The sequence below is a fragment of the Pangasianodon hypophthalmus genome, chromosome 20 (genome assembly GCF_027358585.1).
Source record: "Pangasianodon hypophthalmus isolate fPanHyp1 chromosome 20, fPanHyp1.pri, whole genome shotgun sequence".
In the NCBI taxonomy this organism is placed as follows: Eukaryota; Metazoa; Chordata; class Actinopteri; order Siluriformes; family Pangasiidae; genus Pangasianodon; species Pangasianodon hypophthalmus.
In genome coordinates this window covers 16,601,751-16,614,229 of record NC_069729.1, presented here as the reverse complement: position 1 = coordinate 16,614,229, position 12,479 = coordinate 16,601,751, and the positions used below count along the sequence as shown (strand labels likewise).

General features: G+C 37.5%; 1 protein-coding gene across 2 annotated transcripts; it reads left to right on the top strand.

Moving 5' to 3' along the window:
* Positions 1-728: 728 nt before the first annotated feature.
* Positions 729-12,479, top strand: gmppb (GDP-mannose pyrophosphorylase B). 2 transcript variants are annotated; one of them, XM_026932948.3, is made up of 10 exons: positions 729-858; positions 1,854-2,073; positions 3,276-3,356; positions 3,775-3,823; positions 5,219-5,361; positions 6,279-6,437; positions 6,741-6,819; positions 7,916-8,043; positions 8,240-8,422; positions 10,722-12,479. In XM_026932948.3, the coding sequence occupies exons 2-10, from the start codon at positions 1,945-1,947 to the stop codon at positions 10,851-10,853; spliced, it is 1,083 nt and encodes a 360-aa protein (XP_026788749.1). In that variant the 5' UTR covers positions 729-858; positions 1,854-1,944; the 3' UTR covers positions 10,854-12,479. The 2 variants fall into 2 exon arrangements, with proteins under 2 accessions (XP_026788749.1, XP_026788748.1); XM_026932947.3 differs by having other exon boundaries at positions 784-995.

Sequence of the window (12,479 nt, the reverse complement as noted above, 5' to 3'; positions counted from 1 at the left end):
CGCGGCCAAATCAGGGCTGTGGATCATACCATTATGGAAAGGAGGAGGGGGTATGAATTGATATGCATATTATAAGGGCTTTTATTTATTTATTTATTTATTTATGGAATAGTATACTTTTCCTGTTAAATGCATAGGAGATCTTTACTCAGAATAATAAAACATTTTAAATTTCAAAGACCTAGTTATTATTACCTGGCATCCTTTTATACTTGAATACAAAATGTCAATTCACCAAGGAGTCTTTGTTGTTTTCAATTTGCAAAGACACGGTAAGTTAAGACAAGATAAGATTAACTTTATTAATCTTTATTAAAATAGAAATATTCTTTAAAATCTATACAAACTGTGCAACTTTGTATAGATATTTGTATAGAACTTTGTATAACATTGTAAGTAAAATAAGTTCAGTAAATAAAGATGATAGAGATACAATCTATAAAGAAATAAACGACATTTTGACATTCATAAAAGCATCATAAATGTCTATTTAAAAAATATTAAATTTATGGATTATAAAAAAATGCATTTATGTATATAATATATACACATCACACAAAATCATAATATTCCCAGCGTACTCAATATCAGAATCTTCACATGAGAAACAGAATATTATGTATGCCTATTGCATATAACCTTAAGTAATATTAAATGTTTGATTTCTTTGCAAAGAAAATCTAAAATAATAATTCACAAATTAGTGTTATGAATGAATGAAGAGTTCCCCTCTCAGATAATGGTACACTCCAGCGACCAACGACCTGCTACGAGGAGTTGACGTCACATGACCACGCCCACTTGACAGGATCCTGGAAGAAACTCGGCGCTTATTCATTGAATAAAAACCTGTTTAAGGTTGGTAGGAAGTTTGACAGAGATCCGGGTGTGTCTTGGGTTCAGCAGATCATCCGCTTTGAATTAATAAAACTTCACAGAGCTGAAGATCTGACGAGATCTATAAGTTTAGCGAGTAGTAACATTAGACTGAGTCGGTGAGTGAGATGCTTCTCTGTCTCATGGCTTAATTTATAACACCTCTGTAGTTAATAAAATAATAAAACTGCCATCCAAACGGTTTTGGATAAAGTCGTAATACCTGTTTGTTTATAGCTAGGCACTGAGTTTAGCAGCTTAGCATTGCAGGATGCTAAGAAAGATCCTTTCAGGGACTGACTAGCAAAGTATTAAGTTACTGTTTATTCTTAATTTCATATAAAATGGACTTAATTGGTATTTTAAGTAACATTTTGGTCTATATTTGGTAATTAATTATCAGTATCACTTCTTGTTTTAGTCGCCAATCAGCGAAACTGCATTTTAATACACTGTTCACGAAGAAGTCGCAGGATGAATCCCAAATTGATTAATTTTTATGTGTAGTGCACTACATAGTGCGTATAAGCCATTATGAGTAGTGCACTAATGTAGGGTTTTTGACTACATTTGGAATTCATCTACTGATTTATGAAAATACTCATAGTACAATTATTTTTTTCCACATACAGTGCAATAGTTATGTATATATATAGTATCCACTTTATTTCATAGCAAACTTGTTATATTACCAATGTTATCTAATTTCTTGTCTTTGTTATCTTATTTTATAATGTTTAATGTCTATAAGCACAACGAGAGTCATATTACTTGTATACTCCTACTAGAATAAGTAGGAGTATACAAGTAATAAACAAGAATACTTGTATAATTCTTTGGATTCTGATTAGCCATTTTAAATATTTTCTGAATATACTGGCAACTACAAAACGAAATGAGCTTCTTATGCAGTGTTTGTGTGAAAAGGCTTGGTGGGATGTATGTACTGCTGACTCACCCCTATTGCTCCATCACAGGTGCAGTTATACCTGTTGTACCTGATGCTGCTGTGCATCAAGGCTCATTCAGACTGCAGTTGACCGCTACATTTTTTTCTACCCGTCCATCATGAAAGCTCTGATCCTTGTCGGAGGCTACGGCACAAGATTACGGCCTCTCACGCTCAGTGTGCCCAAGCCGCTGGTGGAGTTCTGCAACAAACCCATCCTGCTCCATCAGGTGGAAGCCTTGGTCAAGGTCAGTGCAAGTCTTACAACACAAAACTGTGCTTTTTGTCATATACATGGCTTCTAATGCCAAATAATAGTCGTCCCACACCACGCCATACTTCCCTGGACTGACAGTGATGCACAAATTTCAGCCTTGATGTGATGGTTGGTCCAAAATGTACATCAGATGTAGTTAAGTTTATCTGGGACATTTGCAATATCAAGTAATCTTCAATCATGGCTGCTTAGAGTTTCCCACTGATTTGTATGTTCATAAACTCAACCATATATTTAGCCTGTCTGCTATCTGGATTGGTTATAGAGGTTACATGATGGCCTTATTGTCTTGCAAAATGCATAGAATGCAAATTGCATCATGCTGACAGTCACTGAAGATGTACTTTCTGTGACAGTCAATTGAAATTTCACACAGCATGCGATTTTTCATATTTTCACATTTGTCAATCGACATCACTACCCCATGTGACCAATAGGGGTTGCAGAACTATTAACAGCCATACACAGACTACAGTTTACATTTTCAGCTTCAATACATTTTAGGCTACACTGTTAATGATGAAAATAAATCAGTCAGTGCATTAAATGTGCAAAATAATAAATATGGGTGTCATATTAAACAACCAAGGTGTACCAGTTCTTAAAATCCACTCACATGGATGACCTGGGAGCTGAAATCATTGATTGTGAAACTGAGAATGTGCAGCATGGAAGCTCATGTCCAGTAACAGAGTTCTCCTTGTAGCTCAATGCTACAGCAGCATTTGAGAGATTTGTCCAGGCTAATAATGACCCAAGGGTTAAACCACCATGTGTGTCAGTAGCATCCGAACACGAGTCTGGATTGGCTTTGCGCAGCTCTGTCAGAGTTTCAAGGTTTTTCCTGCTCCCGACACACCTGATCTAACCCATGCACTGATTATGGAGCCCTCTGTAAGTTGGATCAGGTGTGTTGCGAGTAGAGAAAACCTGAAATTGTGCAGATCTGTGGGCCTTGAGACCCTAGAATATTGACTAAAGTTTATGAGAACTGTTTATCTATATTTTCCTGATTTCTAGAATCATCGGGAAACTTGAATAGAATGTTTACTTTGCACAGCCTCTTTCTCTGGTTGATTCCTACATTGTCTTTACTAAGAGATCAAACGCTCTGCGTTGGTCACATGATCATATTAATTTCTGCATGTTTGTCTCTCTTGCGTGTGTGCACAGGCCGGTGTCCGTCATGTCATTCTGGCCGTCAGCTACATGTCCGATCTTCTGGAAAGAGAGATGAGGGCACAGGAACAGAGAGTAAGACACTTTGTTTGGTCTCATGGTTAGGCAATTTAGGTATGCAGGAAATTGAAAAGCTGCTTTAAATTAAGAAAAAAAATTAAATAAATGTATGTTTTCTAATAATTAATATTTGATATATATTTATGTATCTGTCTGTTTTAAAAGATTGCAAAATGCTTTACAGGCAATTCTGACAAAATGCAAATAAGAAAGTGGAAATAAACGCAGTTTGACGTAGTGAAATAAACCAAAGAGAAAATAATTTGAACTAAATATATAAATATATTTAAATGCAAATATATAAATCTGCTTAAATGCAATATGAAACAAATGGCTTTGCTATTGATTCTATTAATATACAAGAGTCCATACTGTTCAGGTTAACAAGGTATGGAAATCACAATCTCAAAACATGCTGTTCTGTCCTCCACAGCTTGGAATAAAAATCTCCCTTTCCCATGAGAAGGAGCCGCTGGGGACAGGTGGGTCAGTTCTCTCTTATGGGCCTAAAACCTGCATTTAATACTTGCTGTTATGGGCAGAAGTGAGATCCGAGTAGCAGTATGAGAGTATCACTACCCGAGCCACTGTTGGCCTGAACCTGTAGATCAGTAATGGATCTGTTTTGATATATTATCATTTCAGTGATGTTTTATTCAGTGAATGTGTGTGATTTTGAGTGACACAAACGTTTCCCATAAACACAGGACACGACTTGTCTGACAGCATTTCAACATCACATCTGTGGAAAGCTATTTCAGGGTAAAAGTCAAATTTAATGTTATGACTTAGTATAAACTTCAATTCAAAATATCTGCAATTAAATTTATTCTAGGAGAAATTCTAATTTCAGTTCTAATTTCATTCTAAATTCAACTAATATGAAATAAGTAAGGACATGCTTTCATAGGAAAATTCAGTAGGTGGAGTTACTGTTACCATCCCAACGTTGATTGTTTTCCAGTAATATCACTTCCTGAAATGTTTTATTGCACTTATACAACAACAATTAGCTAACTTTTCCTTTATTTATTAATCGAAAAATGAATATTGTACATTTTTACCATTTTATAGTTATATTTAATATTGTGGAACATCTGTGAAACAAGTCTGTTCCTGTTATGTTACAGCACCTATAAGTATTCACTCCCTCACTAGCCTCTCTTTCTTGAATAAGACATAAAACACAGCTTCACAATTTACTGTGAAACTGGAACGTCCTCTGTCCCGAAGACTCACGTGGTGAAAAACGCACTGACACTGGAGACTCCTTCCATAAATGTTTAATAAACGTCTCCTTACAGAAAGCTTCACCATATCAACAATTAAATACCAACACATTTTTAATCCGCTTATGTGGAGCATCCACCGTGCAGGTCCTTGAGTAAGTTAGCGATAATGGACTAGAATGAGCATGTTAATATAAATCTGTGATTTGTCTTGCAGCTGGAGCTTCTCTAAGAGCTGCTGTTATAGAAAATCAATTCAACAGCACTGTGGTATAAAAATATTTCTGCTACTTATATCAGGGCTACATATGAATAATAGAATTTAGGCTAATCATAATTTCAGATTATGATTAAGAATTTCATAGACTTTAAAGAATTTTATTCGTCTACAAGAAATTTTTCATTACTTCATAATAATGTGCATGTAAGATATGTAGTTTTAGATTTCTAGATATTTATTGGACATGGCAGGAATAAAAAGCCTCACCAGAAGCTTGTAGAAACTCTGATAGGTTGTTATGAGGATGTCAGTATCTGGTACTAGCCAATCCCCCGATCTCTGATATTGAAAATGGGGGGAAATAATTGAGATCAGTGCATCCCTGAGCACAAGTTTTACTGACCATTTTTGTATCTGTTCTCATTCAGCTGGTCCTCTCGCTCTGGCTCGTGAACTGCTGACGGACAGCGACGAGCCGTTTTTTGTGCTCAACAGTGACGTGATCTGTGACTTCCCCTTCGAGGACATGCTTAAATTCCACAAGAACCACGGCAAAGAGGGCACCATTGTCGTAAGTCACATGTTGCTCTGAATTTCAGAGGTTTGAATTTCACATAATGAAACAAAATCGGTGAAATCCCAAAGAAGTGAGACATCTGTGGCTAAGCAGTACATAGGCTGGGTAGGAACATTTGAAACATTAGCTCACAGATTTAAAGAGTGCATCATTTTCAAATTAACATGCTCAGAGGCAAAAATTGACTTTGACCTTCAGTAGGTGCACTTGTCTATAGTTTCACCCTGGTTGGGAGATTGTGAGTTTGAATAATGATGAGTCCGCATGTTGTGGTGAGTGAGCGATGTAGCAGAAGATCATATCAATACTTCATGATACTGGAAATGAATATTTAGTTCTGCTAACATACAGCTAGAACAACAAAATCAACAATATCATACAACAAAAGATCACATTTTTTTTAAATGTTGTGAAAACTATGATGTAGCAAAGTGGACAAAAAACATTAGCCAGTTGGACATACCTGTAGGAAGGACTGTTTCCTCCCCTAACACACATCAGAATAAGATGTTCTGTGAGCCATACCATGTGCTGAAAATTTTAACAGATAATCCTCGCCACTGAGGCTGACCTTTCCATTAAAACATTAAAATAAATAAATCTGTTATTTATTTATTTATTTATTTACCTATTCGTTCATTTATTTATTTATTTATTTAATTTTTTAAATTTATATTTGCATTTACTTATTTTCACATAGATTTACTGGTTATTTCCTTTATATATATATAATTTATGTATGAATGTTAGATGAACATATTAATACTGTATACTTTATGGTAAATAGCACTGTCGAACTGCTACTGTATAACTGTATTCTGTACGTGAATATCTTAATTCATTCTTTGAGTCTAACTCTGAGTTAATCAGTTGTCCGTAACTCTGAAATGAAATGATGGCTAATGTTACAGGTAACTAAAGTAGAGGAGCCGTCGAAGTACGGTGTGGTGGTGTACGAGGGGGAGACCGGACGCATTCACCGCTTTGTCGAGAAGCCGCAGGTTTTCGTCTCCAACAAAATCAACGCTGGAATGTACATCTTCAGCCCGAGCATGCTGAGGAGAATACAGGTCAGGCTGCAACCCAGCTCAGGTTACTTTATACCACAGTGCTGTTAAATGATCAAATCTGATTGGTCAGAAGGTGTTGATTAATTTTCTGTAAAAGTAGCTTTAACAGCAGTCCCAGCTGCAAGATAAGTGTTTAATGAACGAATTCATTTATATAAAAGAAGAATAAAATATGCTTTGATTGGAAAATGATCAATCTCTTAGTGGTTACAGATCACACTACTCCCTCATTGATTCTTTTCCTTTAACAGCACATCCTGTGTCTTATTCCTTATTTATTTCACTATCTGCGGTTTCCCACAGTTGCGACCCACCTCTATTGAGAAGGAGATTTTCCCGGTCATGGCTGAGGAGGGACAGCTTTATGCCATGGAGCTTCAAGGTACATCAGCCCACACCCTCTTAACATCTATCTAACATCCATCTACACAGTTCTCCTTAACCCTTAACCCAAGTGTAGTCCTTCAGCCCTGACATATTGCCTAAATGTAAGACAAATAAAGACAAAACAGAGCAGAAATCACTAGTAAGAAAACAAATCTTTCTGATTTATAAACGGATATTTTCAGTTTATGAAAATTTCAATTTATAAACTGTCATAGAGGCAGCACACCTGATGACTAATGTGAGGCTAAATAATAATCTAAATAATCTAACAATAATAATAATAATCTAAATAATCTAATAATAGTAATAAAAGCGTATGGCCCCCAGTTTAGCATTATACACACTGCACCTCAAAGGGCATTGTTTGGCTCAGTAACAGCATCTGTACTTAAACAGGCCCATTACATAGAAGAAAGGTCTGTATTAAACCAAATTTATAAATCCAACTGAAGCCAAATTATCATCTAAATCGCTTCTACTGTACAGTCTTGCCTTCAAACTAAGGCCCATGTCTTCTACCTGAGTCTGATACAGGTATGGAGGGATACCAAACGTTGTCATTTCTCGGTTTTTATACATAACTATACATCATCCAGTGTCAGGAATGACATGAGCTTGTCAGTTTGAGATTACAAACACCCCAATATATTGTAAAAGGAGGTTGTGATGGTTTAGCAACATCTAAATGCTTGTACTGATGGTTATAAGCTTCTTTTATCTGTTAGCCTTGTACCTTCAGTGCTAAACTAACGGACTAACGAATCTTGGTTGATTTAGTGTAAGAGTAAAATGGTGCAAATTAAAGTTTTATTCCATTAATACAAAAAAAAAAAAAGTTGTTCATTCCACTTTTTTCGTTGCTTTAGACAAGGCTTAATGTAAAGGTTTATTTTATCTATACCAAGATCAAACCCTAATTCATTTTAATGTCTAGTAGTGAAACAGTTTCAAGGTTACATCATCCTGTCACTGAGATATTCATCATGACCTGGATGACTGAAGCACTTCACACACATGATTAATCTGGTTAACCTGCTCTTGCGTGTGTGTGTGTGTGTGTGTGTGTGTGTGTGTGTGTGTGTGTGGGCCAGGGTTCTGGATGGACATTGGTCAGCCTAAAGACTTCCTGACTGGCATGTGCATGTACCTGCAGTCTGTCAGGCAGAACGCTCCTGAGAGGCTCCGCACTGGACCCGGCTTCCTCGGCAACGTCTTAGTGGTAAGAAAAGTACACACTACAGACTGCAAGTGGTCTTTTTCTTTAGTGCAGATTTTAATCTGTAAACAAACTATGTCTTATGTCCACTAGGTGGCAGCATGGCCTCATTGTTCTATTCTAGTCTGATCCAAACATTTTACATTTTGAACAAAACAACACCACTGAGGGGTTTTTAAATGAACACTTTATTGTACAGGACCCAACGGCAGTGATCGGGGAGAACTGCACAATTGGGCCTAATGTGACCATTGGCGCTGGTGTGGTGTTGGAGGACGGCGTGAGGATCAAACGCTGCACCGTGCTGAGGGGAGCTCACATCCGCTCACACTCCTGGCTTGAGTCATGCATCGTGGGCTGGAGCTCTTCTGTAGGACAATGGGTGAGAACTCGTGCTGTAACTCTGTAGCTCCCTACTGTTATCAGAGTCTATGGGGATTGATTGCTTTTTTTTAACCAACCAATGCCATCTAATGACTAATGCCATCTCGGAAAATGCACCTACGCATCATGTCTAAAGGTTCAAGGTTCTCCTACAAAGCAGGGTGTATCTATGCTCTATTACTCTGCTAATATCTCTTGCCAACATCTACAGTTTAGTCGTAGCATTTGCGATGTGGGAGTTAAGGGGAAAGGACACAAGACGGGGAAGCCTTTAACTTTTGTTTAACTCCAACTTTATCTAGGTGACATTTGACCTGTGAATTCATGAGCCTCAGTTTTGTGAGCCAACAGAAACAAGAGGATGGGACTGTGGTCTCATTGAAAATAAAGGAGCTGCTTATTAGCAATGTTGTTGTTAGTGTTGCCCAAAGCAAACACATGAGATTCTCGTTTACTTGCCAGTAAATACAAATGAGCACATTTTTTTAAAAAAATAAGAAAGGAGTCCATTGACTTTTTCAGTTTTGAGAGTTTGCAAGTGTCTTCCACAGGGAGCGAAAGCCAATCAAATTTCAGCCATCAGCATTCTGAAGCTTGTGGCCAGAAAAGTGGACAAAAAATATCAGTCACTCCGAGGCTTGTGGGTGGAGCTTCTGAGGATGAGATATACACTCACTGTCCATTTTAATAGGAACACCTGTACACCTGCTCATTTATGCAGTTACGTAATCAGCCAATCACGTAGCAGCAACGAAATGTGTAAAATCATGCAGATACAGGTCAAGAGCTTCAGTTAATGTTCACATCAAACATCAGAATGGGGAAAAAGTGTGATCTCTGTGACTTTAACTGTGGCATGGTTGTTGGTACCAGATGGGCTGGTTTGAGTAGTTCAGAAACTGCTGATTTCCTGGGATTTTCAGCACACAACAGTCTCTAGAGTTTACAGAGAATGGTGCGAGAAACAAAAAACATCCTGTGCACGGAGGGTCTGCAGGCTGAAACACCTTGCTGATGAAGCTCTTGACCTGTATCTGTATCATTTTATAGCTTGATTAAATAACTGCATGAATGTGCAGGTGTACAGGTGTTCCAGTAATGTTGAACAATCCTGATTCTCTATGTTTGTGTGTAGTCCTGTTTGGTGTAGCACGCTGAGAGGCTTGGACATAGAGCTGTCAGTCAAGCCTGCTTATTATAATAGTGAGCCATGCTTATAAGGATCAGTCAGATCAGTGAATTCTGTTGGGTTTTTATTGTTAATATTTTAGATGATCCCCCACTGGGACTTTAATGTCAACTTAGATGTGAGTAGGAGCAGCACACACCTGATGGTCTTAACTTGTCCTTTATTGTGTTTAAATTATGCATTGCACCTGCCTCATGCTAATGTTAGCGTCCCATTCATGTGTTATCACTTCAGCTTCTATTTTAAGACAGTTATGGATTAAGCCATGTGACATAACTGTTTTTAACAGGCTGTGAGCCAGATGAAGAGGTGTTTGTGGAAGCTGACCTTGTTCACTGACCTGACAGTAGCATTAAATCCAGGTTGCTACATACATGTGGAGTAAAGGAACGTACATGCACACTAAAAATCTAATTTAAGTGATCATGTATTATACAGATACTATGACGTCTGATACTGGATAAAAGCGGATACAAGAAATTTGATAGATTTAATTAAAACAGTGTGCATATTGGTAGTCTGATTCTTTCTGAAGTGGAATGAAAAGAGCTACACAAGTATTAAACACCACAGACCACAAGATTGAAAAAAAGTACAGCAAATTTGGGTTTTATGTCATGGTGGGTTCATCTTTGGCAGGTTGATGGGCTACAAGATAAAAGTTGAGGTTCAGTGAGTCCCCAAAAAAAAAAAAAAATCAAAAGAAGTGACAGACAGGAGTGGGTAGATATAAAGATTGTGGGACAAAGAAAGCTCATGTTGATTAACATGGGAGTATAGTGAGTATATATTGAGCACTGAACCTGGTGTAAATTGGCATCCAAAAAAGGAAATAAAAATCGGTTCATATATATGAGTTTCCTTTCACCTGAAAGAATCCGTTCAAAGAGCTGAATCATTTGAAATCAACACATAACTACATAAAGTATTAGACCTGGAGTTTTCTCTGCTGCATGTACTTATAAACATGTCATCGGACTTGTTTTCCTTTCAGTTAATAGATTATATTGTACATGTAAACATGCTCGATCATTCAGTGACAGCTTTAACATTATTTAAGAAGCGAAGAACTTGGTTGAGACTCCATTCTGTCCTGTTCCTCTTTCAGGTGCGGATGGAGAACGTGACTGTTCTGGGCGAGGACGTGATCGTCAGCGACGAGCTCTACATCAACGGTGCTAACGTTCTGCCCCACAAGTCCATCACAGACTCTGTGCCTGAGCCTCGCATCATCATGTAGAAAGCACATACGTTCTTGTACTTCTCTGTGCCCGAGTGTGTGGAGAGCACTAACGGTTTGGGGTGTTGCTTGGAATTTTAGTGTGGACAGAATACCCAAAACAAAACGGGAGGGTCCTAGAGGGTCAATGTTGTAAGTATTGTAAAGGATGGGCGGTGAAGTTCCTGTATTTAACTGTCGAGATGAAGGTTTGTCTAGTGTTCTTCTGGATCAGCCCTGTGCGTATGATACAGGACTTGTATGAACAGGCAAAGGTTGGATCAAATGTCACATTGCCTTAAAAATGGGAGAGCTGGTGTCCCTTATGCAACTTATTCCTTCATTTGTCTTTTTCCTTACAGATGTTTTGGTTAATAATAGGCTTGTCTGTGCAATGTATATGTATGGTACTATACAGTACATATAGTACATATTGAGCTGAGTAAAGCTTGCAACTCGTTGCCATAGTATCCATGTAACCCAGGTTAAAGGAATATTCAGGCGTATTTCAACCTAATCTCTATCCACTGCATGTAGTGTATATGTGTTTACCACATATAAGAGTTCTAACACATTTCTCTGTATTAGGAAAAGAACCTGTTTACTCAAAATTCTCTTATAATGGAAGTCTAAGGGCATGCGACTACACACTAAATGGCCAAAAGTATGTGGACACCCAAGTATTGAACATCGCATTCCAAAATGAGTTGTCCTTCTTTTGCAGTTATAATAATTTCCACTCTTCTGGGAAGGGTTTCGACTAGAATTTGGACTGTGGTTGTGGGGATTTGTGCTCATTCAGCCACAAGAGTGCAAGAAGTCAGGTATTGATATCCGGCAAGGAGGCCTGGGGTGCATTCGGTGTTCCAGTTCATCCCTAAGGTGTTCAGTGGGGTTGAGGTCAGGGCTCTGTGCAGGACACACAGGACTTATAGTGTATAACGTGAATACAGACCTACAAACTATTAAATGCCGAGTAAAAGTCTTAGGACGAGACAGACATAAGAGGACTTTCTGTCATTGAAGCAATAAAGTAAAAGGTAATTCAGATTGCTTCCCTCTGATAAAGTAGTCCTGACTCTGACAGGATGTTTTGCATAAAACTTTTATTGACACAATTCAACAACTGCCCTTAGACATCCATTATAAGTGACGGTAAAATAAACAGGGAATATTAATAAAAACAAATTAAGCTTTCATCATATAGTATTTTTTAAACTGCAACGAAAGCAAAGTGCTTTAAAAAGAATTAAAATGCTGTGGAAAAAGAATGGACAAATAAATTATAATAAATATAGAAATGTGCAGATATAGTAGGTAGAGATTAGGTTAAAAAAATGTTTAAAAAAGAATATTCCTTTAATGTGGAGTAAGAGAAGCAGATGAAGCCACAGTAAAAAAGGAAAATCATGCAGTAATTTTATCTGAGCTCATCACGGTTCAGTTATTTCCACGTTATAAATCATGTATGCACTCTGTTGGAGAGATTGTAGTGAACATGAAACTGAACAAATACTGGAATGTATCATGTTAATTTGAACTGACCATGAAGTACTTCAGTGCTACCACTAAAATGTCAGCCCAGACAATATGAACACTTTTAATGGCATTTTTTAAAATCAGAATTAATATAAACAATATGAGCAA

What these genes read in the sequence shown, in the direction of transcription:
- gmppb (XM_026932948.3), top strand. Translation starts at nt 1,945, where the DNA reads ATGAAAGCTCTGATCCTTGTCGGAGGCTACGGCACAAGATTACGGCCT. An exon ending in GCAAAGAGGGCACCATTGTC is followed by an intron (nt 5,362 to 6,278) that starts GTAAGTCACATG and finishes CTAATGTTACAG; the next exon opens with GTAACTAAAGTAGAGGAGCC. An exon ending in TTATGCCATGGAGCTTCAAG is followed by an intron (nt 6,820 to 7,915) that starts GTACATCAGCCC and finishes TGTGTGGGCCAG; the next exon opens with GGTTCTGGATGGACATTGGT.